At 45.0% G+C, this 23569-nt stretch overlaps 1 protein-coding gene across 5 annotated transcripts in view; it reads right to left on the bottom strand.

Annotated features, from left to right (window-relative positions):
* sema3b (sema domain, immunoglobulin domain (Ig), short basic domain, secreted, (semaphorin) 3B) overlaps window positions 1-23569 on the bottom strand; it is a 298402-nt gene that overhangs the window by 43232 nt on the left and 231601 nt on the right. For 4 of the 5 annotated variants that reach the window (XM_068052095.1, XM_068052094.1, XM_068052098.1 and 1 more), the window contains exon 5: window positions 1120-1239. The exons of the other annotated variant lie outside the window; for it this stretch is intronic. In XM_068052095.1, coding sequence (XP_067908196.1) covers window positions 1120-1239 — 120 coding nt within the window. The remainder of the gene's footprint in view (window positions 1-1119; window positions 1240-23569) is intronic. 5 annotated transcript variants of the gene reach the window in all.

The following is a 23569-nucleotide window of genomic DNA, read 5'->3' as shown; positions in this document are numbered from 1 at the left end:
ATTAATACTTTCACAGCTGCTGCAGAATCTGCTCTTGTAATTTGGTCTTGTACCCTCCTATCTAGATTTGTCTGGCAGTTTCTTTTCAATTACAATTTTCATCGGCACAAAGGTAACGGAGAAATACCTGTAGTAATAATGAAGACGTCAGACTGTCAGTGAGAGTGGGATTAGGGTTAGGGTCAGGGTCAGGATAGTCAATGGGACCGGCATTGGGGTCAGGTCTGCAGGTGTGACTGGAAACAAGGTTAGCCTTTCGGATGGAGTGGGATCAGGGTCAGTGGGAGTCTGATTAGGATTAGGGTTGTCGGTGGGATTAGGGTCACTGGGAGTGGGGTGAAGTTCAGCGCCACAAACAGACAAGACACTCATTTTATCCACTTTGGGGAAAGAAAGTTAAATGTTAACTGATGGGATTTGAACCTAACACTTACTGCTGCGCAACCTTTGGAACCACTTTGATTCGACAATATTCATTGTGGGAATTCATCGGAATCATTTTACAACTGAAACAGCCCGACAGCCAAGAGGAGGAGGAGTCACAGCAGAATAAATTTAGGCCAAAAACATCAAGATCAACAGCAAAGCAGTAGCCAACTAAGACACGTATATCCATCTGCACACAGGAATGTTTTGTCATCGCAAGCATGTGTTTTATATATATGTACATATAAGCTCATCCAGATAAACATGGGGAGCCAACCACATACCCACACACATGGGCCCACACATACCACATACCCACAGGCACATAGCCACACATACCAAGCACATATTAGACATGCACATGTGTGTGAGGATGCACAGACTACATTTTGTACGTCCTTTAAAGCATATCTTTATACAGATTGCCCTCGGTGACTGGTGCCAGGTCCTAGAAGTTACAAGTCAGTGGTGATATAATCATTACTATTATGGATCACTTCAATTCCTGGAAAAACATCGAAAGTTTCTCCATCTCTTGTTTTTCCACTGTAGCTTTTCTTCGTCTCTCCGAAGACAGGGCCCCAGGGAATCTTTCATATCACAGATTTTAAAAAAAGGCAGGAATCCAGACAGACGCTGAAAATCACCTCTTGAGCTATAAAGTTAAAAGAACCACCAGAGGGCAGCACTCACATCCCATTTGTTTCCAACTTCCACATAGGCACAGACTGGGTGAAAGGCTCCAGTGCCACAGCTGTACAGGTGAGTTCTGTTGAAAGGATGCAGCACCTTGATGAAGTTGGCGCATTCCGCCTGCAACAGAAAGAGATGACAAACATCAGATGATTGCCGAAGCACATGAACCCCAATGTATCGAACCGTAAGAACATAAGCAATATAATAGCATCAGGAATAGGCCTAATGGCCCCTCGGGCCTTCTCCGCCATTCAGTAAGATCATGGCCGAACTTCTAGCCAATATCCCTTCATTACCTTAGTGCCCAAAAATCTATAGATCATAAATCCACACAGTAATAGAGCACAGAAGGAGGCCATTCAGCCCATTGGGCCTGTGCTAGCTCTTTTAAGGAGCTATTCAATTAGTCTCACTCCCCTGCTCTTACCCCACAGCTGTGCAAATTTCCAACTATTTATCCAATTCCCTTTTGTAAGTTACTATTGAGTTTGCTTCCATTGCCCTTTCAGCCAACGCATTCCTGACGAATCCAACACTCTGCCTCACCAAAATTCTTCCCATCTCCCCTCTGGCTCTTTTGCTAATTATCTTAAATCTGTGTCCTCTGGTTACTGACCCTCCTTCCAGTGAAAAGGGTTTCAAAACAATAAATCGCAATAGTTATCCATTTGGTTTCTGGAATATTTGACCGAGTGAGGATTGTCCTGTGCTTCTGTTGTATCACTCAATTCAGGCAGATGTACCAGAGCTCAGTTAAAAGCAGCCCATTCATTAAAGTGGCTCACAAGCAACTGAGGCCTGAACTGCATTGAATTTGCTTCTCGACAAATACGTCAGTCAAGTGAGAGGTAATTGTATGTTGGCACTATTCAAATCTAAGAATCTATAAGGTGTTTCTCCTGGTTGGGGAGTCGAGAACCAGGGGGACACAATTTCAAAACAAGGGGCAAGCCACTTAGGACGGAGATGAGGAGAAATTTCTTTACTCAGAGGGTTGTGAATCTTTGGAATTCTCTACCCCAGAGGGCTGTGGAAGCTCAGTCATTGAGTATGTTTAAAGCAGAGATTGACAGATTTCTAATTTTTTTTAAATTAATCGGATGTGAGCATCGCTGGCTATGCCAGCACTCATTGCCCATCCCACCAATGACATAAAGGGATATGAGGATAGTGTGGGAAAAGGCATTGAAGTGGATAATCAGCCATGATCGTATTGAATGGCGGGGCAGGCTCAATGGGCTGAATGGCCTACTCCTGCTCCTATGTTCGCCCCAGTCTTTGCCATAGCACAGGGGAGAGGGGGGAGTCAGGATCATTGGTTTGTGCACTTTTAATGATGAGCACCATTCTACTCAGTGCTTTAGTGGAGATAGGATTACTTGCATCTAAAAGGCACAAGCCAGGAGTGGGATGGCACACTCTCCACTTGGGTGCTCAAGAAGCTTGACAGCATCCAGGACAAAGCAGTTTGTTTGATCAGCAGCCCATCCACCAGCCTAAACATCCAAAATCTCCACCATCAGTGCACTATGGTTGCAGCATGTACGATCCACACCAACCACAGCTTCCTCAACAGCACTGCTAATGCCCACAACCCCCACCACAAAAGGACAAGGGCAGCGGATGCATGGGAACACCACCACCTGCAAGTTCCCCTCCAAGCCACACACCATCCTGACTTGGAACTATATCGCTGTTCCTTCACTGTCACTGGGTCAAAATCCTGGAACTCCCTCCCTAACAGCACTGTGGGTGTACCGACCCCACCTGTGCTGCAGCGGTTCAAGAAGGTGGCTCACCACCACCTTCTCAAGGGCAACAAATGCCTCAAGAATGAGTTAAAAGCAAAGTAAATCCGAAGCATTTTTCCTGTGTTTAATACAAACGTATGAATAGGGATGTGCAAACAAGCTTCATCTACCCTGATTTTGTGTTTAAATAATATAGCTCAGTTCCTTCTTCCCTGATGTCCACACAGGAATGGCAAATGAACTTACAATACAAGGCCCTTCTCACCTTGAGGTAATTCTGTAAGAAACAGTTAATAACCACAACCACTGTTTTCCAGTTCTCATGGAAAAAAATGGTTGGAATCTTGGAACCTGATCCCCAAAACAAATAAAAATCCAGGGATTCCATGCGATAAAAATGGAATTTGACTTAAGTCTGCCAGAGGACCCATTAATAATCATTATTACACGGTTTCAAAGTGTTACAGAAGTCAGTGAGTTAATGCGGATATAAATGGCCAGTACACTGTTAGGATTAAAATTCATCCGCACAGGATAAAAGCCGTCTCCAAGGCCATCACCACTTACAATGTGTGTTGGAATCATCTTCTTGTGAATTTTGCACTCATTAAGGTGAAAGATGTTAGTATAGGGGATTGGGAGTGAAAATAGGGAGAACCTGCAGTATAGTAGCTCATTTCCTGACTTCCAGATGTCCCAAAGTGCGTAACAGGCAAGTATTGAAATATATTAATAAAGGTCCCACCTCTCCACTGCACGATAATCGGACGCCCCGATATTTACTGCTGGAAAAATGACAGTGGATGCGCGTGTGGCATGTTGGGGTCACATTCCCCGTATTTAAGTCTTCCACCTCCCACCCTCTCCCTCCCATCCTGACGGCTTAAGTTTCAAGCCCTCAACTCTGTTTCACTCTCCACAGAGGCTGCCTGACCTGCTGAGTGTTTCCGGCATTTTCTGTTCAAGTTTCAGATTTCCAGTATTTTGCTTTTTGCCTCCATTTTCTTAGTCCTGGCCAGTTTGGATCCAGGTCCTGAGACACTTTAAACCTTTCAATTTGGTTCAGTACCGACTGAGTTTTATTTTCTTTTTGAAAACATGCTTTCCACAATACTTAGGATATACTGATAGGGTGAGATGAAAAGGGTCTGGGAGGAGGGGAAAGCCCACGTGGAGCATAAACACCGGCATGGACCAGTTGGGCCGAATGGCCTGTTTCTGTGTTGTCAGTTTTAGTAATTTTAACCTAGGTGGCTGGGCTAGGATCCCACAGGATTGGGTGGGATGCTGGCTTTACACCCAGTTCACTTTTACTCTTTATTGTTTACTGACATCAATGGAGAGCAAAATCCCATCAGATTCCCGACAGGCAGGTTAGGTTATAATTGCTCCCTATTGGACTAATTTTCGCTAATCTCAGCACATCCTGGAATTATTTTTGGAATTCTCTGCCCCAGAGGGTGGTGGAAGCTCAGTCACTGAGTAAGTTCAAAGCAGAGATCAATAGATTTCTAGTTGCTAATGACATCAAGGGATATGGGGACGGTGCGGGAATATAGCGGTGAGGTGGACGATCAGCCACGATCTAGAATGGGGGAGCAGGCTCGAAGGGCTGAATGGCCTACTCCTGCTCCTATGTTCCGATCCTGCTACAAAACTACCAGACCCCCACTGAAAACACCCGTCAGGAGCTCCGTGTAGATAAACACTGAGAGCTGAGTTTACAGTCAGAAAACAAACTCAAGACCCAAGACGGACAGGGGGGCAGATGATTTACAACAACATAAATCTTTCTGAATAGATATATACCCGATATGATACATCAAAAAAGAGCCCATATTGGAAGTGCATGAAGAAAACTATTTCCAAAAGCTTTCCTCATGAATGGAGATCTTTGATACTTCGCACCTAGACCGTGAGACTGTTTTGAGTGAAAAATAGGATGGTTGGCATATTTCTGGAAGTGGTACAAAGACCTTATTGCTCTTGCAGGCCTTTGTAGAAGCAAGAGCTCCTTCAGGCAGGTCCAACCAATGAGACCTAATGCTTGGCTTCACCTCATTCTGGCTCATATTTCTTGGAATGTGAACGTGCCCCTATTCCTGTCCTTCACAATGCCTGAAACTGTTTTTTTTTTCAATGAAAAGAAAATTACAAACATGCCATCGGGAAAGTGCTTAGAATGTGGAACTTGCTACCACAAGTAGTTGAGGTGACAAGCATGGATACATTTAAGGGAAAACTAGATAAACACACGAGGGAGAAAGGAATGAAAGGGTGAGATGAAATAGGGTGGGAGGAGGCTTGTGTGGAGCATACACACCAGCATAGTCCAGTTGGGTCATGTGGCCTGTTTCTGTGCTGCATGTTCTATGTAATTCCATGTAAACTGACGCCATTAGTCACAGCTCTGTTAAACCCGTCCCTGTTTAGATGCACCTCAATGTTGAGGGTATGGGCTGTGAATGACATGTTGAGATGAAGCTGAGCTAAGTGTTGTCCACTAGGTGCAGCGGCTTTCAAGATGTTACAAGTGTTAGGGGAGACGGTGGGGTAGTGGTCACGTCACTGAGCTAGTAATCCAGTGGCCCAGGTTACTGCCCTCAGGACATGGGTTCAAATCCCATCATGGCAGCTGGTGAAATTTAAATTCAATGAACTAATTTAAAAAAGCGGGAATTAAAAGCTAGTCTCAATAAAGATGTGAGAAAACTATCATCCCCTTTCGGGAAGGAAATCTGCCGTCCTTACCTGGTCTGCTACGTGACTCCAAACACGAGCAATGTGGTCGACTGTTAACTGCCCTCTGAATGGCCACTCAGTTTTCAAGGGTAATTAGGGATGGGCAACAAATGCTGGCTTTGCCTGTGAAGCCCACATCCCATGAAAGAACAAAAAAAAACCTCACACCTCAGATTCATCATCACATATGGTTGGCACAGAAGTCTCGCCTGCTATCAGCACATACTGCAAATTTGGGTGACCAGTGATACATAAGTAGACACAGCAAGCAGACGAGTTTCCAGCGAGCAGGCCTTGTGCCTGCGATGTGACAACGTTGGGATATTATACCTCTGATCTCTGCCAGGCCTCTAACAGAAATGTAGCAAGGTTTGATCAAGCCCTCCCTTCGCAAGGGAGAGACTGAATACTGAAGCACTGACCACTTTGGGCTGCACTTTCAGTCATCTGTCAGATGAGATGTTAAACCGAGGCCCCGTCTGTCTCATCAGGTGCACATAAAAGATCCCATGGCACTGTTTCGTAGACAACCGTGGGAGATTTCCCCGTGTTCTAGTTAATATTTATCCCTTAACCAACACTAATAACAGACTATCCGATCATTATCGCATTGCTGTTTGTGGGAGCTTGCTGTGCACAAATTGACAGCTGTGATTCCTACATTACAATAGTGACAACACTTGAAAAAGTACTTGATTGGCTGTAGAGTTCCCATAGTACATGCCTTCAGCTGCCTGGGCCCTAAGCTCTGGAATTCCCTCCCTAAACCTCTCTACCCCACTGTCCTTCTTAACTCCTATCTCTGACCAAATGTTGTCCTAATATGTGGCTCATGTCAAATTTAGTTTGATAATCGCTCCTGTGAAGCACCTTGGGATGTTTTACTAATTTCAAGGTGCTATATAAATGCAAATAGTTGTTGTTGAGGAAAGTAGGCAGTTCTCCCAGTGCACTTGGCAACATTCCTCCCTCAACCAATGCCATTGTGAACAGATTAATGAGTCATTCATCTCATTGCCTCAGCCTGAGACGAGCTCCACTGTGTCGCACCAATTCTTTTCTCATTCCCATGGTACACGCACAGCTTTTTCTTTATTTTATAAGAACCATGTTTATTTGTGAAATCCCAGTTGCTGAGTTTATGAAATTCCTGTCCAGTCACTCTCAAAGTAATGGTGCTCCAGAGGCACACAATGGAAAATTTATAAACGCCCAACAGCACTCATGGGTCATTAGGTCACTCACTGATGGGATGGATTCTGAGCACCAGCCGTGCTTCTCGAGATTCTGCTACTCCACCCTTTGCACTTCAGATGGATCAAATTTTATGGAAGGCAATTTTATGATGGAGAACATGTTTGCACATTGCAAGCTGTTGGGGTAATTCAATCCCCACGTACAGTACCTGCTGTCACTAATAATTCATCTCCGAGCCGTCGGCTTTCATTTCTAATAGTCCTCTCTTGACCCTAGGGTAAGAGACCAGGCCTCAAATTTCGTTTTAAGGTTATCGGTTAAAGACACTGTCCCTTTAGCACCCTTCAATTCTACCTCTTAGTTTAGTTTAGTTTAGAGATACAGCACTGAAACAGGCCCTTCGGCCCACCGAATCTATGCCGACCATCAACCACCCATTTATACTAATCCTACACTAATTCCATATTCCTACCACATCCCCACCTGTCCCGATATTTCCCTACCACCTACCTATACTAGGGGCAATTTATAATGGCCAATTTACCTATCAACCTGCAAGTCTTTGGCATGTGGGAGGAAACCCACGCAGACACAGGGAGAACTTGCAAACTCCACACAGGCAGTACCCAGAATTGAACCCGGGTCGCTGGAGCTGTGAGGCTGCGGTGCTAACCACTGCACCACTGTGCCGCCCTCTCAGACTGCTACAGAATCAGTCTCCAATATGTTAAAAGTTTGGGTTGGGATAAGGGATGGGACAGACAATGACCCATGAAACTATGCTGAACGGGTTTGTGTGACATTCCCTTGTCTGCTATTTTAACTGAAGTGTTCAGCCATTAGTCTTGCGTTTAACATCTGTGTAATTGAGCAGAGGAATAGTCAAGATAGCTCAGGGCCACATCATTGGCTGGAAATCTTTACTCCACAAAAGAGACAACTGAGAGGTGACCTGATAGACGTCTTTAAAATTATGAAGGGGTTTGACTGGGTTGTTGTAGAGAAAGCATTTCCACTTGTGGAGGGAGTCCAAAACTAGAGGGCCATAAATAAAAGCTAGTCACAAATAAATCCATTAAGGAATTCAAGGAAAACTTGTTTACGAGAGTAGTTAGAATGTGGAACCTACTACCACATGGAGTGGTTGAAGCAAATAGCATAGATGCATTTCGGCAGAAGATAGATAAGTTCATGAATGAGAAAGCAATAGATGGTTATGCTGATAGGGTGAGATGAAGTAGGGTGGGAGGAGGCTCATGTGGAGCATAAACACTGGTATAGACCAGTTGGTTTGAATGGCCTGTTTCTGTGCTGAAAATGCTATGTGGTTAACATACTCTGCATTGTACTCCCAAGATTGGAAGGGTTTAAGTTTGCAATTATCATCCTTTTTTGGCCCCACTCCCTGAACAGATTTAGATAAGGAATAGTGACTGTCCTTCAAAAATCCCTGACGGGCTATGAAGCGCTTGCTTTGTGATATGCCAAGTCTTGACTTTCTCCAGCCTTACAACCCTCTGATAACTGTGCGCACCTCCATTTCTTGCGCATCGGCAATTTTAACCGCTCCACCACTGGCGGCCGTGTCTGCAGCTCGCTGGGCCCTAAGCTCTGGAATTCCCTCCCTAAACTCTCCGTCTCCTTAAAACCCACCTCTTTGACCAAGCTTTTGGTCACCTGTCCTAATATCTCCTGTGGCTCAGTGTCGAATTTTGTATGATAACGGTCTTAGGAGGGTTTACTACTTCAAAGGCATGGCATAAATGCAAATTGTTGTTGTTGCTTTGGACTGTCTTGGAAATGTAAACATGCACGATATAAATGCAATTTGTTTCTGCAAAACATTTGGGGAGACTAAGATCTGTATCTGGAGGGGTAATTAATGGGGGGGGGGGGGGTGCTTGAACCACTCTGCGATTAGGTTGAGTGGCTGGTAGACGAGCAGTGACTCAGCAAGCACGTCTGACCTTTGTGTTTGAAAACTGCATGAACCTGTGGCTTTTCTGCCCCCTTTATTTCATTTGATTTATAAAAATATATTCAAAAGCTTCAAGTGCTGACAGCATAACTATTGTTGAGGCAACCTCTCAGTGGGACCCACGCCCCTTCCGGGCGCAAAACACTCCCTTTATCGATTGTTCCCTTAAGTCAACTTTATAGAATTATAATGAGAAAGGAATAGGAACTGAGCGTATATTCCCATTAAATGGTGCGTACTGTTTACGACATCTATAAATTAAACAGAGCCCCACTCAGCACAACAGCGCCTGAGTTTTTTTCGCTCATAAAAATGTTTTATTTTACTCATCAGATTTCACTCCACTCTGCAGGCAGTTCTCAACTTCATGCACTCTCAATCTCGATCATGAACAGCCATGATCAGTAAGTTCTATTTATCATGCTTAGATGGAGCCAAGACACGTTATCCCTAGCTCATGTTGAGCAGGTATTTTCCCATTTCTTCCTGGTGGGAAGCAGAAATTCTTTAAAAAACACTTGTCTGTCTATCAGCAAAGTAGCGAACAAGGTGAAGCATGCCTTTCAGTTTGGACTGCCAAACCCGAGTGTCGGCTGTGACTCAGTGGGTGGTACTCTGGCCTCGGAGTTGGAAAGTTGTGGGTTCGTGTCTCACTCCAGACACTTAGGCATGTAATCTAGGCTGGCACTTTGGTACAGTACCAAGGGGATACTGCAGTATCTGAGGTGCTGCCTTTCGGATGCGATGTTAGATTGAGGTTCCACCTGCCTTCTTGAATGGATGTAAGAGATGTCATGGCATTATCTGAAGAAATTCTCCTGAGTGCACTAGTCAACCTTCATGACTAAAGCAGATTAACTGGTCATTATCTCATTGCTGTTTGTGGGAGCTTGCTGTGCGCAAATTAGCTGCTGTGTTCCCTACATTACACCAGTGGCTAGAACTGGTGGAACCTGAAGGGAGGAAGCATAGTGAAAACTCCATCATTTTGATGGGTGGGAAAATATATTCAAACTGAAAACGCTGCTACCTGGGACTGATTAGAGTCTAGCCAAGGGGTCCAGATGGATTGTGGTCTCAGGGAATAGCACAAGTTGAAAGAAAAAGATTGGTATTTATATAGCACCTTTCACGACTGCAGGATGGCCCAAAGCACTTTGCAGCCAATGAATTATTTTTGAAGTGTAGTCACTGTCATAATGTAGGAAACATAGCAGCCAATTAGTGCACAGCAAGCTCCCACAAACAGCAGTGTGATAATGACCAGATAATCTGTTTTTAATTATGTTGACTGAGGGATAAATATTGACCAGAACACTGGGGGGAACTTCCCTGCTCGTTTTTGAAACAGTGGCGCAGGATCATTTACACTAACTGAGAGGGCAGACATGGCACAACTTCTGCTGACAATCTGAACAATTTAAACTTTCTTCCTGCCTCAAACCCATATTCCGCCACAACTTGCTGATCTGGAATTGGTCCAATTTCCTCCGGAATTTAATGTGGTCATATTTGCCATCCTAGATAGCGGCCTATCCCATTATTCAGACACGAAGTTACGGGGAGAAGGCGGGACAATGGCGCTAAGTGAGCGCCGGTGCAGACACAATGGGCTGAATGGCCTCCTTCTGCAGTGTAACAATTCTGTGATTCTGTGAACTCCAAATAAAAATAAGTTGCTGCTTTTCCCTTGTGGTTTTATGGTTTCTAATCCTGTCCCTTGGTTCTCCCTGTTCTGGCCATGGGACCCAGCTAACATTCCTATAATCCTCTGTCATCCCTAGAGAGGATATAACTCAGTTTCACATGTGATTGTTACCATGTATGGGTGTATATAGCCAGCAAACCCCACCCCTCCATTCTCTAACTTTGTGCATACCCTCTTGGCTCAGTGGGTAGCACTCTTGCCTCTGAGTCAGTAGGTTGTGGGCCCAAGTCCTCCTCCGGAGACTTGAGTACATAAATCTCAGTTTGACACTCCAATGAAGTACTGAGAGAGTGCTACTTTGTATGAGGCACTGTCTTTCAGATCAGACATTAAACCGAGGCCCCATCTGCCCTCTCAGGTGGATGTAAAAGATCCTGCGACACTATTTGAAAAAGAGAAGAGGAGTGCTGTCTGGTGTCCTGGTCGATATTTATCCCTTCACCAAAATACAGATTACCTACTCATTATCACGTTGTTGTTTATGGGAGCTTGCTGTACGCAAATTAATTGCTGCCGTTCTACATGATAACAGTGACTACACTGCAAAAGTACTTCATTGAGCTGTAAAGCACTTTGGGACATCTGAAGATTGTAAAAAGTGCTATATAGTGGGTGGCACAGTGGCGCAGTGGTTAGCACCGCAGCCTCACAGCTCCAGCGACCTCGGTTCAATTCTGGGGACCACCTGTGTGGAGTTTGCGAGTTCTCCCTGTGACTGCGTGGGTTTCCGCCGGGTGCTCCGGTTTCCTCCCACAGCCAAAGACTTGCAGGTTGATAGGTAAATTGACCATTGTAAATTGCCCCTAGTGTAGGTAGGTGCTAGGAGAATTGTGGGGATGTGGTAGGGAATATGGATTAATGTAGGATTAGTAGAAAATAGAAGATGGTCAGCACAGACTCAGTGGGCCGAAGGGCCTGTTTCAGTGCTGTAAATATAAGTCCTTCCTTTCTTTAAAGCTTGCCCAGCAATAGTCAAACACACACACTTTTTCTACCTCTGAATCCTCTTCCCTCTACAGCTAATTGCAATAGAAAGGTCAATTTAGATAAGTAGGAAATTCTATACTGTAATCAGGCTGGGTAAAGGTGATTACCTAGGGCTAATTGATCACGTAATGTAGCCATCATCTGCTAGTGGAAAGCAATGTGCAATTAACCCAGCCGAAAGCAAGCTTGACCTGTCAGACAATTGAACAAGTGCATCTCCCGATCTCTGTACGACTGGCATCTGTTAGCCTGGGTTACAGTGGATTCATGAGTAGTAGCTTTAAAACGTAGCAAGTAACTGATGCTGCAGCTGCAACCTATTCCTTTTTTGGCATTTAAGTGCGTTAAACCGGAGGGAGCCTCACAGGGCAGCACGCTGCTCAATTCACACACACACACGCACAACACACACACACACACACACACACACACGGCCACACTTCAGCTAGGGAATTGAGAAGATCTGCTCCTTCCCGGACAGCAAATGCATTAGACAGTCCAGGCTAACCTCACACACCTCTGAGTTGCCATTCTTTAAATATAGAAATGGCAGAGAGCCTATGGTATAGAATTAGGGTTACCAACTCCAGTTGGAGGTATTCCTGGAAGTACTGTCACATGACGGGGAGAGGCAGACGCTGCTCAGGCAGCTCAGAGATTGGGAGGTAAGCATAAAGAAAATATTGAGGGAGATTCCAAGGAACCAGGTCCCTCTGATTGAAGGGGAAACCCCTCCGGATAGCCCACGACGGATATGTGGGCTGCCTTTCCTCCCACAGCCCCCTCTTTGGGGGATGGCCCCCTCCCAGGTTGACGCGGGGGGGTGCCACCTCCATGAAGCTGGTGGCCTTCCCATGTGGCCCTGAGAAGTCACCCCTAGTACAGGACTTAATGATTTAAACTGGGGGCCCACCTCTGTGTGGGGAGCAGGTGATCCAGGTCCATCTCCGGGAAACTTCCCCATGTGGTGGGGCTACATTGAGGAGCCATCCTAAAGCTGCTCCCTGCTATTTTACTGGTCCCCCTCTCCCATCTCCAAGCCAACCATGGGGGGGGGGTGGGGGGCTGGTAAAATTCAGCCCTTCAGGTCAATGTGGAGGGTTGGCAAAGGACAAAAGAGCTTGTAAAATGAAAAGTGGCTTGCAGGGGATGGGGATGATGTTATTGATACCATGTTAGGAGGTGAGGGTACAACATCAAAACAGTAAATAAAGTCTTGACTGTTACCATAGTAACGAGGGTGGATTTTCATCTGGGGTGCCTGTTCCAAGGAACTAACTGGCCACATATTTCCTTCCCTAGTCCATTTGTACAGCCTAGGCACACTTCAGACACAAGCCTGGCAGGGAATTGTGCCAGAAAATCCTTGGGGAAGTCACAGCACAGTTGCACTTCTGGCCGAATATCAACAAGCACTTGCTGGCACTTTGAGCATCATGGCTGCGCTCAACCTGCTCTTCATCTAATATTTACAGACAACAACAACAACTTGCATTTACATAGCACCTTTAACATCATAAAATGCCCAAGATGCTTCACAGGAGTGCTAACAAACACATTTTGAAACTGAGCCACATAAGGTGATATGAGGACAGGTGGTCTAAAGCTTGTCAAAGAGCTAGGCTTTAAGAAGCAACTTAAAGGAGAAAAGAAGCGCGGAGAGGCAGAGAGGTTTAGGGAGGGAATTCCAAAGCTTAGGGCCCAGGCAGCTGATGGCACGGCCGCCAGTGATGGAGAGATCAATATCGGGATGCGCTGGAGGCGAGAATTGGAGGCGTGCAGATATCTTGAAGGGTTTTAGGTGGTTACAGAGATAGGAACACCTTTCCAGCAAGTTTCACTACATAGAGCCCAGAACCCTGGCTCTTTTCCCTCTTGCCCCAATGTTCTGACAGTATTGTTGTGGTTTCACATCGCCTATCGTGTTAAGTATCTTTTATTAAAGAAACATCGCGCATTTATATCACGCTTTTCAGACGTCAGGACATCCCGAAGCACCTTATAGTCGATAAAATACATATTTTTAAATCGTAGTCACTGTTGTAATTGGAGGAAATGTAACAGCCAATTTGTGCCCAGCAAGCTCCCACAAACAACAATGTGATAATGACCCGATAATATGTTTAGTGCATTTGTTTAAAGTGTTTGGGGAGGACATCCCTGATCTTCTTTGAAATAGTGCTATGGGATCTTTTACATCCACCTGAGAGGGCAGGTGGGACCTCAGTCTGACATCTCATCTGAAAGATGGCACCTCCGACAATGTGGCATTCCCTCAGTGCTGCAGTGGCAGTGCCATCCTAGGTTTTGTGCCCAAGTCTCTGGAGTGGAACCCACAATCTTGTGACTCAGAGGCGAGAGTGCTACCCACTGAGCCACGGCTGACAACTAATGTTAACGAAAGCCAAACCATACAAGAGCCATAATAGGAAGTTGCCAGTGGTGAAGGAGATCTCCCGCCTGTCATGTGGTAATCTTTTCCTCAGCATCACGATGTTTCAATCGTAGTGGCAGGCCTGAATGGAAAAACATGATTATTGTAAATGTTACAGGGCTGTGGAACATTAGAGGGGGAGGGAAACCTGACTCAATTGCACGTCACATTAGATTGGGATCTCAACATGTTGAGAGTTACTGGGTTTATCAGATCTCACGTGTCCTTTTTTATTCTGTCATATCCTACAGGGCATTGAAGCTTTTAATTGAGCACAAATCCCCTTAATGTAGTCAATACAGCAAAATAAAAACATTCCAAGTGGGGGGGAGGGGGCAGGGGGAACAAATGCAGTGGCCATCTGGTGCCGTCGACCCATACAGTGCAATCAATGCACATAATCGTGCTGACTCAGTGAGCAAAACAAAGAGGCACCAGCCATAAAGAGTAGGAGGGAGAGTGACTGGGGGGGCCCCTCCTGAGTATGGAAACATACAGGGCCAAAGCAGTCAGCCCTCTTTCTCCCATTTAAGGCAATCGTTCAGCCTTCTAAAATCTGGATACAGTTTGTGTAATCGCCACGGATAAAATGCTGTGCCAATCATGTCACTGACTAATCAGTAACACTCGACATGGCTTTTGTCAATGTGAGATTCACTGTATCCTCTATCGAAAAGCTGTTTGAAAAGCTTCTTTTCAAGAATTTTACGCTCATCTGCCCGGTGGTGCATCTGTTGTACATTTAGCCTCTGCTGCATTTACAGAGACTTGATGCAAAGACCTGGCTATATACTGGCACACTAATGTTAACCACTTTCAGCGCATTAAATTTAAAGTCTTGCTTCCTTGCCTTCGAATCTCTTTGTGGCCTCACTCCATCTACCTCGGCAACCTCCCGAACCTTTTGGTCCATCCTTGATTGGCAGAGACGCCAGCTGCCTTGGCCATACCCTCTAGAATTCCTTCCTTAGTTAGTGCCACATTGATATGTAATAAAATGTAACTGTAATATGCTGATTGTTATGCTGATAAGGTTAGATGAAGTAGGGTGGGAGGAGGTTCATGTCGAACATAAACACTGGAATGGACCAGTCAGGCTGAATGGTCTGTCTTTTGTGCTATGAATTCCATGTAATCACCATATACAACACTTCCGTCTTTCCACTTCACTCTCTCTCTACCACCTTCAAAAACCTTAAAAGAAACTTCTTTTCAACCAATCTTTAGGTCACCTCTTCTGGCTCATTATCCATGGCTTGGCGTCTGTTCCTTTTAGCTTTCTCTGACCTCTCTGCAAAGTGCCTTGGGGATATTGTCCACATTAAAGGTCTATAGAAATGTATGTTGCTTCCTGTCACAGTTCAAGTGTCACACATTTCAGTGCATTCTCCTAGTCACTGGAACATCCCATGAAATCTGCTTGTGTTAAAAAAAATGTACAAAGCCTTTATCAGCTTCCCCTGTATTTACAATGGTCTGCATTGTAAATTCTGATCCTTGTTTTCAAACCCTCCTTGGCCTCACTATATAACCTCCTTCAGTCCCTCCAATTCTGGCCTCTTGCACATCCCTGATTTTAATTGCTCCACAATTGATGGCCATGCCTTCAGTTACCTAGGGCCTAAACTCTGGAATTCCCTCCCTCAAACTTGCTACCGCACTCTAGTCCTGCAAGACCGTTTTTAAAGTCTAACTCTTTGACCAAGCCTTTGGTCACTGTCCCACTATCTCTTTGGCTCCATGTCAAATTTTGTCTCATCACGCTGTTGTGAAGCACCTTGGGGCGTTTTGCTATGTTAAAGGCACTATATAAATGCAAGTTGTTAATGTTGCACATTCACACTTTACAATCACTGAGAAGCTTTCTAATACCTTATAAATGTTAACATCTTTTTCTTTTGGGGGTAATCTCACTGTCCTTCTGCTTTTATCTGTCAAGAGCATTTGGAAAAGTCAAAAACTTCTAATCTGGACGTGTCTTTAATTCTATGGCGCCTCCAAATGTATTCCTGACTGGCATGTTGTAACAGAACGATCAAATGACACTTAACCACAATAACAGAATATCATGGCATCAATCAGCTCATAACAAAACCACAACCATCTCCTTATTGTTAAAAAATCTAATGAAACCTATTCGATCTGAAAAGATTTGTCATGATAAAAACATCTTGTCATATAACTGTGAGCCGAGTACAAAAGATCAACGTAGTCTCTGTTTTGCGTCAAAGACTAGAATTTACTGGATGGGAAGCAGCAAACTGGCTCTGAAATGCAACTTTTCAACCTCCCAGCTTCCAGCACACTGGATGAGCTCGTTTTCAAAAACATTTCCCTTAAATTTTCTTGCAGTACACTGTAATTCAATAAAAGAAAGAACGGAGACACCGACTTTACGATGTGGAGGTTTCTGGAAAGAATCCAAACATCTGATGGAGCAAAGAATAATAAACAGAGGTGCCTCACACAGCAGAAGTCAACCAGCTCTTCAGTTAACACCCACCCCTGCCATGAAAGAACATGATATGCATTGTTTGCAGTGGATTATTTTCAACGGTCAATATGTGTTAAAAGCTTGAAATCAATACTGAACTGCTGGATATCCTGGCCTCTGCTCTCTGAAGACAGGAAAGCTAAAGACTTCAAAGAGGGAGGTGAAATGCCATATCAGGGAGGATGAATTCCTGTCACTTACATTCTATCCCTAAGTGCTCTGTTGCGTTATTTGGCTATACCTGGTCCTCTAGACTTCACTTTGATGTCAAGTATGTAGATGGAGTGGTGAAGAAAAAACCATTTGGCTCAACAAGTCCATGAAGTTTTACTGATCTCAATCCCAACTTCTCGCCATATCTATGTCTCTTCACAAATGTTTCTAACTGACTCCTGAATCTATTTACAACCTTCCATTCAGTCTCCTGCCCCTTCGGTCAGAAAATGCAGCAAATGTAAAGAAGGGTCCAAAGCCAGATTAAAACTGAGTGATGGGTGGCACAAGGAGCACAGAATATTAGAGCTCTGACATGTTGTGCCAATGCAATGATAAGCAGGAAGAGGTATGTTCACCATGCTCTACATTCTGAGCTTCTGATCTCAACTGTGGTGACATGGAGAGGTAACAAGCAGAAACAGCCCCTCACAGGCACAAACTGCATGGACCATTCCAAGGTGATCTTGAGCAAACCCTCAGCAACCAGCTCTTATGCAACTGAGGCTGCCGTGAATACCCTCTCAGCTTCACTGGCACCGAACCTCCCATAAAGAGTCTGAGGGTCTTCCTTTTCCAGGAGTTAGCTCAGCTCTAGATCCGTCTATCCAATAGCGCAAGACGGAGATGAAACAATAATATCCCCATGTGATCCGAACCAGATATTTATATGTGCTCCTCCATTCTCACCAAAAGTTGGATTGAGCAAACACTTAATGGGACAAGGCCAGATTCCAAAAGTTAAGCTGTTTTATTTATCTGCTACCAATTGTAATCAAAACACATGTTTCCCACTCAGCTACACTTGCTTTATCTCCATATAAAAAAATGAAATCAACACACTATTTCTCATTGGTGGACTGTCTCATTTGTATTGTCAGAATTATCTTGCTTTCGGTACATCTCCTGGTGATAAGGAGATGTACTTTGGCCTTAAGCCCGGTGACGCGGTGGGGGGTGGTAGGTGGTGACGGGGGGTGGGAGCGGGTGCGTGGCGGCACGGGGGTTCCTCCTCTCCCTGCGATCTTCTCTCTTTCCTTCTCTCAACTGTCTCCAGTACCAGCTCTCAGTCAAACTGGCTCTCCGCTCTCACCTGTGAGAGGAAGCCACCAGTTTAATTCAGGGATGGCCCCTATTGAATTGAAATGTCTGGAGCTGTCGTAGTGTGTGTGTGATCACTAGCACATTAACCTGCCTCTTATTGTTGCAGCCTGTTAGCTCCGGCATCCTGTCTGAATTCTAACCAGGTCTACTGTCCTGTGAACTTAACCCCCACTCCGCCCCTACAGCACCGAAGTGTAGCTCAACAGTAACACAGATAAATACATACATATATATATATATATATGTATTTATCTGTGTTACTGTATATATATATATATATATTGTATATGTTTCAATAAGATGTATTTTATATATATATATATATATAAAAAATACATCTTATTGAAACATATACAATTTTTTTAAGAGGGCTTGACAGGGTAGATGCTGAAACACTGTTTCTGCTGCTCGGAAAGTCTAGAACTAGGGGTCATAGTCTCAGTCTAAGGTGTCGGCCATTTCAGAGTGAGATGAGGAGAAATTTCTGCACTCAGAGGGTTGTGAATCTTTGGAATTCTTCACCCGCGAGAGTCTGGATATTCAGTCATTGAGTATATTCAAGGCTGAGATTGATAGATATGTGGGCACTAAGGGAATCAAAGGATATGAGGATTGGACGGAAAAGTGGAGATGAGGTAGAAAATCAGCCACGATCTTATTGAATAACAGAGCAGGTTCAAGGGGCTGAATGGTCTATACCTGCTCCCATTTTTTATGTTTCTTATATTACACTAAGGTCCCCCTCACGATGATACAGTCAAAAAAAAAAACAAAATATGGCAGGAACATTGGCAGAAACCCCTGTTGGCCATGGAGGGACAGTAGCAGAAAATTGGAGAGAAAAATGAATGGGGAAACAGAAATAACCCAAAATACACACCCAATAAAACAGCCCTTGAAGAACCTTCCGCAATTCATTCAGAACTCAAGACAGAAAGATGACTATGCACAGACAGGCAAATATCATCACACAAGCCTTGTTTCACTGCTTCAGTGAAACCATTCAAATCTCTTGTTTTCTTTATTTTGCTTGGTGGTTTGGCTTGCCCTTAATTATTCTTCTGAGTTGCAGTTAAGTGAAGATCATCAGAGGAAGTGATGTCGGGTCACAAGTGACCAGGGAGTTGTGAGTGGAGACCGGCAGAATGAGAGGTATTCAAACCTCGATCGTGCAGTAACTATCTATATATATATATATGTTGCAGTTCAGTTATAATAAAACCCATGTTTGTTTTGGATATTACCTGTAGTCGTATGAGCCTTACAACAGATCACGCATCAAAAGGGACAAGTAATATTAAAAAAAACACTTTGAACCAGCTGACATTTTACCAAACAGAGCTGCAGAGATGAAGAATGCACCATTGGAATAATCAGTGAGGCAACATTTGGGCAAGAAAGGGAGTATAGACAACGAAGATGCTGGATAGAATTTTCCTCTTCTGTCAGCTGTGACTCAGTGCGTAGCACCCTGGCCTGAGTTAGGAGGTTGTGGGTTCAAGTTCCACTTCAGAGATTTGAGCACGATATCTAGCCTGACCACCAGTACAGTGCTGAAGGAGTGCTGCACTGTCGCAGGTGCTGTTTTACAGATGAGACATTAAACCGAGGCCCCGTCTGCCCTTTCAGGTGGATATAATATATCCCAGGGCACTATTTCGAAGAAGAGCAGGGGAGATATCCCTGGTGTCCTGGCCAATATTTATCCCTCAATCAACATCACAAAAGCAGATTATCTGATCACTATCACATTGCTGTTTGTGGGAGCTTGCTGTGCGCAAATTGGCTGCCGCGTTTCCTACATTACAACAGTGACTACACATCACAGGTACGTCACTGTCTGTAGAGCGCTTTTGCGACGTCCTGATGTTGTGAAAGACACTATATAAATACAAATCTTTCTTCTCTTTCTTTTACAGTCTAAGCACGGCCCTCAAGTATAGCCAACAGCTCTTCTCCCATATGTATCAATGTACCATGTATGGCATTGTTTTTGAAGCAATGTTAATCAGTGGCTGTGCTGAGGCTTATCTCTGGCTGATGCCCAGATGGAGTTGGCAGCCACTGCTAAATAAGAAAAACTGTGCACAAACAGCACCAGACCGACTGTTTCCTTGAAATATCACCTCAGTCTGTGATCATAAAACCTCCAAGTACCACACCGCAGAAATACAAACTGCAACTGGCCCTGAAATTAGAAGCTTAAAAGGAAAAACTGTACCAACCAGTAACCAGAGTTAATTTGCAGAGTTAGTGTTGATGGGGAGCTTCTAGCAGGTGACTGTGCCAGCAATACCCTTCCAAATATATATTTTTAACCATTTTCCTCAAGGTCAGAGATATCGGTGTTGAGGAACATAAAATGATAGGACCAGGAGCGGGCCATTCAGCCCTTGAGTCTACTCCATCTTGGCTGAGCTCCTGTAACTCCACTCCCGCCCCCCCCCCCCCCCCAACTTCTTTTGGGCCTCCTTATCTCGAGAGACAATGGATACGCGCCTGGTGGTGGTCAGTGGTTTGTGAAGCAGCGCCTGGAGTAGCTATAAAGGCCAATTCTAGAGTGACAGGCTCTTCCACAGGTGCTGCAGAAAAATGTGTTTGTCGGGGCTGTTGCACAGTTGGCTCTCCCCTTGCGCCTCTGTCTTTTTTCCTGCCAACTACTAAGTCTCTTCGACTCGCCACATTTTAGCCCTGTCTTTATGGCTGCCCACCAGCTCAGGTGAACGCTGGCAACTGACTCCCAATAACTTGTGATCAATGTCACAGGATTTCATGTCGCATTTGCAGACGTCTTTAAAGCGGAGACATGGACGGCCGGTGGGTCTGATACCAGTGGCGAGCTCGCTGTACAATGTGTCTTTGGGGATCCTGCCAGCTTCCATGCGGCTCACATGGCCAAGCCATCTCAAGCGCCGCTAACTCAATAGTGTGTACAAGCTGGGGATGTTGGCCGCCTCGAGGACTTCTGTGTAGAAGATACGGTCCTGCCACCTGATGCCAAGTATTCTCCGGAGGCAGCGAAGATGGAATGAATTGAGACGTCGCTCTTGGCTGGCATATGTTGTCCAGGCCTCGCTGATATTGTGATTCCTTTTATGTCCAAAAATCTATCAATCTCAGGCTTGAATATACTCAACGACTCAACATCCAAAGCCCTCTGGGATAGAGAGTTCCAAAGATTCACAACCCTCAGTGAAGAAATTTCCCCTCATCTCAGTCCTAAGTGGCCAACCCTTTACCCTGAGGCTACGACCTCTAGTTCTAGACCAGGGTTGTCCAAACTTTTCGGGTGGAGGGCCGCATTTAGATATTTGCTCGGCCCGGGCGGCCGGTTAGTGATTTTCAAATGATAAAGGCACTAAAAATTTATCTTACTAAAAACAAGAACAAATGTGCATTTTTATGAAGAAGCTTTAAATGAGAAGACTAATTTATTGACTTACTTTCTCGTCACTATATTGAAAACTGATTTAGTGACATACCTGGCATTATTTTTGCTTGCGTAAGTATTCAATCTTTGCCCGCACACTTGATGTAACGATTCAGAGTATTCTGGATAGATGTCCATCTTTCAGGAGAAACCTTGATAACTCCCCCAATTCCCCCGATCCCCGCACTGCGTGTGTGTGTGTCTCGTTCTCTCTCTCCCCACCCCCACCCTCTAGGACTAGGGGACACAGATTGAAAGTTTTGGCAAAAGATGCAGGGGAAAATATGAGGAAGCACTTTTTTATGCAGCGGGTGGTAATGACCTGGAACTCATTGCCCACGAGGGTGGTGGAAGCAGAGATGATGAATGACTTCAAGAGGAAGTTGGATGGCCACCTGAGAGATATAGACTTGCAGGGTTACGGGGATTGAGCAAGGGAGTGGGACTGACTTCATAGCTCTGTGGAGAACTAGCGTGGGCTCAATGGGCAGAATGGCCTCCTTCTGTGCCACAAATAAATGACTCTTTGACTCTCTCTCTCCCCTCCGTCTGTCTCTCTGTCTCCCCTCCCCCACATTTGTCTGTCTCTCTGTTTCCCTCTCCCCCCTCTCACTGTCCCTCTCTACCCCTTTCCCTCTGCCCCTCTCCATCCACCCTCTTTCTGTATCTTTCCCCCCAACTCTCTCTCCATTCCATGTCACCAGTGTTCCCCACTGCCCACTCAGTGTTCCCTGCTCCATGTTCCCCACTCCCCACTCAGTGTTCCCCGCTCTCTCTGTCCCCTCCCCACCCCCCGTCTCTCTGTCTACTCCTCTCTCTCTGTTACCACCTTTCTCTCTCTCTCACCCCTCTCTCCACTTTTTGCTCTCTCTGTGACCTCCTTTTTGTTTCTCTCTCTCTGCCTCACTCTCTCTGCCCCTCCTCTCCCTCCACCCCTCCTCTCTTTTTCTCTCTCCCCCTCTCTCTGTCTGTCCCCCTCTCTCTCCCCCTCCTCTGTCTCTCCCCCACTCTCTCTCAGTTGCAGAGAGCGGAACACTCAGCGGATGGTTTCAGAAACATCGCGCTGTCAGTTTCACAGATGTCAGCTGCAGATATCGGAAAAGGCCATTTCCCAACAAACTCGGGGTTTTCCGGCAGGTTCTGACTGCGGAAAACCCCGAGTCTGTTGGGAAACGGTTGGCCTTGATGTGAAACTGACAGCACGATGTTTTTAAAAAGGTCGCTCTGTAAGAAGACAAAAGGAAATTTCTCATCTCCAGTCACGGTGAGGATGAGGAACAGCCCCGAGAACAATTTACACTCCCGGGACGGATCCTGGCCCACGGGCCATATGTTCTAGGCTCTCCAACCAGGGGAAACACCCTCTCAGCATTAGGATGGAATATTCTACTTCCCATGACAACAGACCTGCTCAGGTCAGATGGAGCTTGGTCCCGATACAAAGCAATGTTTCCCGTAAAATGCTGCATCAATGCGGCTTGACTGACTGCAACTAGAGATTAATGTACATTATGGATTCTCTGAGTGAGACTGAAACCTTAGTACCAATTTCTACTCAGTTATTGCCAATTTAATGCTGTGGGTTTGTACCTTATAAGTGGGTTGCAAAAGCTTGACATAATTTTATGCATGACTCCTAACTCAAACAGATATCAAAAAACAAAGAAATTGCATTTATGGAACAGGCTTAGACCTTTAGTCCCTTGAGCCTGCTCCACCATTCAATGAGATCATGACTGATCTGTGACCTAACTCCATATACCAGTGTTTGCCCCTGTCAATTGGCACACAGCAAAGTTCCACAAACAGCACTGTGATTAAACATAGCAAAGGCAGGTTTCATGCCATCAGCCTAGGTTGGATTAAAACACAAGTCCCAGACATGAAAGGACAATGTTTAAGGCACTACACCACCCAGCTCCCCTCCACTCCTTGACGTATGTCTTTAATTACAATGCCAGCACAACAAGCACTTTCGGCAAATGTGTTCCTCATGTCTGTGAAGCACAACTTTATAGATGGATGCCAGGTCTGCTCTAATCCTGGTACCTTCAGGCAATCAACCCCAAACCACCAGGCCTGCACAACCCTACCAGATCTAGTACCACAGGTAATGTGGAAAAGCACCAAGTAGCGATTAAACAAAAGTGCAACACACAACTTGACAGGTTAGCCAAGGGGATTAAGTCAGACATAACAGAATATATGATTTTTGTGGGCATATGGGATTAACCGTTATATGAACCCATAATACGAATGGCGTCAGCACTGTCTGAGTTTATAAACAATTACACTAACTGGTAACAGGAGCTATTGGTTAAGCGGTAAATCCCACAAGATAGTTCCATGGAATAAACTACATTTTTCTGATTAAAACAACTTGGTGAGTGGCCAAGGCTTGTGTTTCTG

The sequence above is a fragment of the Heterodontus francisci genome, chromosome 19, assembly GCF_036365525.1.
Source record: "Heterodontus francisci isolate sHetFra1 chromosome 19, sHetFra1.hap1, whole genome shotgun sequence".
NCBI classification, from domain to species: Eukaryota; Metazoa; Chordata; class Chondrichthyes; order Heterodontiformes; family Heterodontidae; genus Heterodontus; species Heterodontus francisci.
The sequence above is the reverse complement of the archived record's forward strand: the minus strand, read 5'-3'. Positions and strand labels throughout refer to the sequence as shown.